Source organism: Polypterus senegalus, chromosome 10, assembly GCF_016835505.1.
Source record: "Polypterus senegalus isolate Bchr_013 chromosome 10, ASM1683550v1, whole genome shotgun sequence".
In the NCBI taxonomy this organism is placed as follows: domain Eukaryota; kingdom Metazoa; phylum Chordata; class Cladistia; order Polypteriformes; family Polypteridae; genus Polypterus; species Polypterus senegalus.
Genome location: NC_053163.1, coordinates 16903858 through 16909644, shown reverse-complemented (window position 1 = coordinate 16909644; position 5787 = coordinate 16903858). Strand labels below are relative to the sequence as shown.

The window sequence follows — 5787 nt, the reverse complement described above, 5'->3', positions numbered from 1 at the left end:
TTCATACAGCTCCTCAATCTTCTCTGTGCTTCTTTAACCTGATGAAAAAACCTGCACAAACAGTCAGATTTGCTCTCTTTAGAAAATTTGTTTGCCCATGAGACATCTTGCACAAACTATGATTGTTACAGAATCACCAACAAACTTTGTAGTCCTACAAAATGTTTTTTGCAGCGCTACTCTTATTACATTCATCATCTTTTCTTTCAGAAATCTACTATCTATGTTTAAAAACTTTATTCATGAGGAAGCTGAAAAGCTCTTCCCAGCTCTTAAGGAAAGTGGACTAGAGAACATCGTCTTTGAGATTCGAGACAAGCTTGACCGTACAGAGTTCCACATTGCTGTAACAGGAGAAGCAGGTACGGGCAAGTCGGCCTTCATAAATGCTATTCGAGGTGTAAAATCCGGTGATCCTGGAGCAGCGGAAGAGGGTATAACGGAGCAAACCTTGGAACTGATGTCTTACTTGCATCCAACTCTTCCTTCTGTCTATTTATGGGATCTCCCAGGAGTTGGCACACCTCAGTTCCAAATCAAGGAATACCTCAAGACATTTAATTTTAAAAAATATCACTTCTTTCTTTTAATAACCGGAAACAGGTTTAAGGAGAATGATGGATGTCTTGTCAAAGAGATCAACAGAATGAATAAGGACTTGTATCTCATTCGCAGCAAAGTAGATATCGATGAATATGTTCTTAAATTGAATGGTGTTTACAGCAAAAGAGAGAAGGAACTCAAAAAAATCAAAAAGTATTGCTTTAAACGTTTGGTGGAAAATGGAGTGGAGAATCCTCGCGTCTTTCTTGTGTCGAGCTACCGCGTGAACGATTTTGATTTTAAGGAGCTGTGCAAAGCTCTTGAATTGGAACTACCAAAAAGAAAAAGAGAGATCTTCTCCCACCTTATTTCTGAGACCGCAGAGCACCTGATTGATACGAAACAGACTACCCTGAAAGGAATGATCCCACTGTTTGCTTCGATGGCTTCTAAAGGAGGCGAGACTCCAATTCCTGGGACGTCCTGTGTGTATAATATGGCTGCTGTTGTGGAAGCCCTTTTGCTAATCCGTAGGTATATGGGTCTGGATGATGAGTCTCTGGACCAACTTGCAGATAAAGTCGGGAAATGTGCAAAAGTTTTAAAGGCAGAAGTAAAACATCCTTTAGTGTTGGACATTAGCCCAACTTCTGTTCAGACCATTTTTGCTTCAAAAAATAGGTATAATGTCTTGCAAGGCTTCTTTCGTTTTATTTTCATTCCTCCTTGCTCTTTTGATATTATCCATCAGATGCTGGAGAGAGTTGTGAAGGAATTTGCCGAGTCTGCGTTGAATGTGGTAAAGGAAGCTGTTTAGTAAAAATGAGGTTCAGGAGAAATATTTAAAATATAGTAATTTTCTTATAAATGATATTTAATCATATAAAATCTCTCTTGTCACCTTCATTAAGTGTCAGTTAAATTATAAGTAAGTATGGTGCAAAGGGAAACAAAAAACAGCAAAGAGTTCTGATGGGGTTTTAGCAAATAATAGCAGAACCACACTGGTGCACTCTTCTATACTCAGGACTTCAGGAAGTGCGTGCATCAGGTCGTAAGTTGGACAAACTAATGGGATGGGTGGAAGAGGTTAGCTTATTGTTGGAGCTCCACTGGCATGACGGGTCATCTTTAGGATCAGCAGCTTCTTGATGGTGGAAATGAAACTGACTTGTGACTCTCTGTGTGTTCCCTGTTGTCCTGTTTAAACTGGTCCTCATTAAAATGACAGAATGATTACACTTTGGACAATTAATAAAAACGCAATAGTTTCACAACAAAAAAAAAAAAATAACACAGACAAATGTTTTGGTACCCCTCCAAGAAAAGAGAACTCACAATTACAATAACTTGAAACTGACAGAAGTAATTGTCACCCATCATTGTTTGCTCGGTATTCAACAAAGACTTTGCTTTAGAGGTTTGATTCAAAATAATATTTCAAGTAATAAGACAAAATGAAAATGGCATGTGGACCCTTAGCCTAATATTTTGTTGTGCAACTTTTAGAGTTTACAGTCACTACAAACAATTCCTGGAGCTCTCCATAAGGCTTCTTCTTCACCTGTCCACGGGTTTGGCCCACTCTTTTCATGAGAAAACTGCTTCAGCTGGGTCAGGTGTGAAGGGGTTTTCTACAGACAGCATGCTTCATTTCTTTCCATAGATGGGATTGAAATCAAGGCTCATGAAAGGCAACTTCAGACTAATCCAATGTTTTCTTCTTCACCATTCTTGGGTGTTTTAGCTGTGTATTTTGGCTCATTATCCAGTTGGAAGGTCCATGACCTGCGACTGAGACAGGCCTTTCTGACTCTGGGCATTACATTTCACTCCAGAATGTCTTGATAGTTTTGAGATTTCATTGCTCCTTATGCAGATTCAAGACAACCCATGGTAAATGCAGTAAAGCATCCCCAAAAAATATCCAACCCTGCATATTTTAAAGTAGGCCTGACATTCTTTTCTTTGAAAGGTTATATTTTTTTCCTGCATGGAGTTTTCATGTTTGATACGTGGATTTCCGGTGGTTTTCTGGTTCTGATGTCCTCCCACTGTCTAAAGACATGTAGCTCAGCTGGATTTTCGATCCTAAAATTGGCCCTAGTGTGTGTGGAGTGAGCACCCTCTTCATGCTGGGATAGACTCTAGGCTCCCCACAACCCTGGTTAGGATAAAGTAGGTTTAGAGAATGGATGTATGAGTAGATAAATATAGTGCCTACATAGACCAGTTCTTAACCAGGCACAGTTTCTTAGCATGAGGCCATGTCCCACCACAGAACACTTCATTTCCTTCTCCTCCTGCAAACCATTGCATAATTTAGAAGCATCTTCTTACTAACTGTATCTAACAGCATACTTAGTGGCATGCCTCTCCTTGGATCAACAGTTTATCTTCCTGATCCCCACAGTATCTGTGATACCAGATGTGGTCTTCTTCTTCTTCTTCTTCTTCTTCTTCTTCTTCTTCTTCTTCTTCTTCTTCTTCTATGTGGTGTCTTTTCCTAAAATATATGACCGTGAGTTTGTGTTCTTGATGCTAGTCTCTCTTTGAATTGTTTCACTGATTTTTCTGAGTGATTTAACACTGATATGCTGGAGCTTTGATTTTCATATTCTTAAAGCCTGGTGTAAAAGAAATAACAAAAGTCAATGCGGTGAAGTACAGATGTCATCATGCCTGTGTACCAAGTCACCACCATTTCAATTGAAGTGTCTTCAATCAGTCAAAACATTACACTGATGTGTCATCCTTTATGGCTCCATTGCACTAATGCCAATGTAACGGCTGCCGACTTTTCCAGCATCACAAATATTCTTGGCAAGAGACTTGTGTTCTTGATTCGCAGTTTCTTTATGACCAAACAGATCCACACCAAAGTAAAGGCTTGATTTCCGCATCTCAGGTATAAAGCAAGTAACTGAGTAATGAGTGCAAGAAGCCACATCCTTCAAGAATATCATCTTTGATGTGTTATTCATCGAATTAACAATAATTTTGTAACAAGGTATGTCTATAGCTCCATTTTGACTCTTCTAGGTATATCTTTTAACACTATAAAGGCATGAATTAAATAATTTCCATCTGATGGAAAATAAACTAGTCCTTGTTGATCATGTAGCTATGGACGGGTTAACTGCTGTACTCTATTAGCTTTTTTGTCACCTAGGTGTTTTCTTATCTACTTTCATTGTGATAGTGCAATTTAAAAATGCGTTGTCAGTTTCATTTAAAGTGAATAATTTCATTAATTCAAAAAATTTATTTCATATACACCCATGCTATACCACGGGAAGGACTACTATTGGTGCCTAAAACTTGTTTTACATTAGGAACAAACCCCAGACAGGGAGACAGGGTGCCAGTCCATCAAAGGGCTTTATTTTTTGCATTCATTCTTCTTGAGATGGGTCTATTATTTGATTGGAGTCCACCTGTGGCAAAATGATTCGATTGGACATAATTTAGAAAAGTACACACCTGTCCCAAAGTTCACACTTCATGTCAGGAGAAAAACCAAGCCATGGTATCCAAGTAACTCTCTGTAAAACCTCTTGTTTGAACTGTGATGAGGTATGGATCAGGAGAAGAGGGTAAAGCCATTTGTAAAGCTTTGGGTGTTCATAGGAGCACAGTGGCCTCAATAATTGTAAAATGGAAGAAGTTTAGAACTATCAAGGCTCTACCAAGAGTTGGGCATCAAGCCAAATTAAGTAACCGGGCAGGAAGGGTCTTAATCAGGGAGGTGACCAAGACCCTAGTGTTGACTTTAAAAGATACTTCAGCAGTCCAGTGCTGAGATGGTAGAACCTGTCAGAAAAATGGCCATTTTGGCAGCACTCCATCAATTAGGCTTTTATGCAAGAGTGGCTATGAGGCAACTTTTGAGTAAAAGACAAATGAGAACCAACTTGGACTCTGAGAGCATGAAGAAAGTGACTATCTGGTCTGGTGAGGCAACAGTTGAAATGTGTGGGCAGAACTCTAAGCAGTGTTCAACAGCTACCTAACACCATGCCTATAGTGAATCACTGTGGTGGCAGCATCTTGGTATGGGGATGCTTCTCAGGGGTAGGAACAGGAGACTGGTCTGAACTGAGGGAAAGATAAATGCAGCCAAAAAGAAAGAGAAAACCTCCAGTAGAGTTCACACCACCTCAAACTGAGATTTTCTGCAAGACAACAACCCAAATCATACAGCCAAGACATGTTTGGAGTGTCCAGCCAAAGCCCAGACTCAAGCCCCATAGAATATCTGTAGAGTGACCTGAAAATTTAAGAAAATTCTTCAGGACCCATCACACCCAGGACATTCATTGTTTGAACACCTGCCTTCAGGCAGACGTTTCAGATCCATAAAGACTAAGACAAATAGACTGAGCAACAACTTCTGTCCTTCAGCCATCACCATGCTGAATGCAGCTAAGTGGCCAATCTAACCGAGTGCACCTTCATTCTAAGTTAACATTAGATAAGGGACAAGTGCAATATAATATATGTATGTACAGTATGTATGAGTGAAAAACATTGTTCTGCTGTTATGGATAATTTTGGGTACTTAATTTATTCCCTTATTTTAGTTGTAAGGCGAGTAATTGTGTTTTGTTTTTGTATTTATTTTTATTTTATTTTTTTCTGCACTGGAAAATTGTACCTAAAATTTTGTTGTACAATGTCTCATTGCTACAATGGCAATAAAGATTTTGATTGATTTGATTGAAGATGGCCGTTTACAGACGATTCCCATTCAATCTAATGCCAGGAAGAATAAGAGAGATTGTCCAAAAACGGGTGTGCAAAGTGTGTAATTGCTGCCAGAATGACCTTCTATAAACTACTGAATTAAGGGTCAGAAGACAAAAATGAATGAGAGATTTCAGTTTTTTTGAATTTTAATAACTTTGCAGGTCTTTCTGAAAGCATGATTTCACTTTGTCATCCTAGCATATTGAGTCCAAATTGATAGGCAGCAATGGCAAATTCATTTCAAATCCAAACACAATAAAATGGGCAGAAACTGAAGAGGGCAGAATCCTTTCTGAATCCACTGTACTTCTTTTTCAGGTTTGTGCACTCTGTCTTAGACATTTCAAATGTGTTCATTCTCAAGACAGTCTCCCTGGTACTCAGTAAACCTATAACGGCGGTGCTCAAGCTTCCCGATGCCTTCAGGAAATACTTTTCTTTTATCAGTCAGCTGTGAAGCCAGTTAGACGATGTTTGTTTCACTTCATCATCAAA

The 5787-nt window shown here is 39.1% G+C and overlaps 1 protein-coding gene across 1 annotated transcript; it reads left to right on the top strand.

Moving 5' to 3' along the window:
- Positions 1 to 223: 223 nt before the first annotated feature.
- On the top strand, positions 224 to 1360 carry LOC120536394 (interferon-inducible GTPase 5-like). Its single transcript, XM_039764717.1, has one exon. The coding sequence runs from the start codon at positions 224 to 226 to the stop codon at positions 1358 to 1360; it is 1137 nt and encodes a 378-aa protein (XP_039620651.1).
- Positions 1361 to 5787: the final 4427 nt, after the last annotated feature.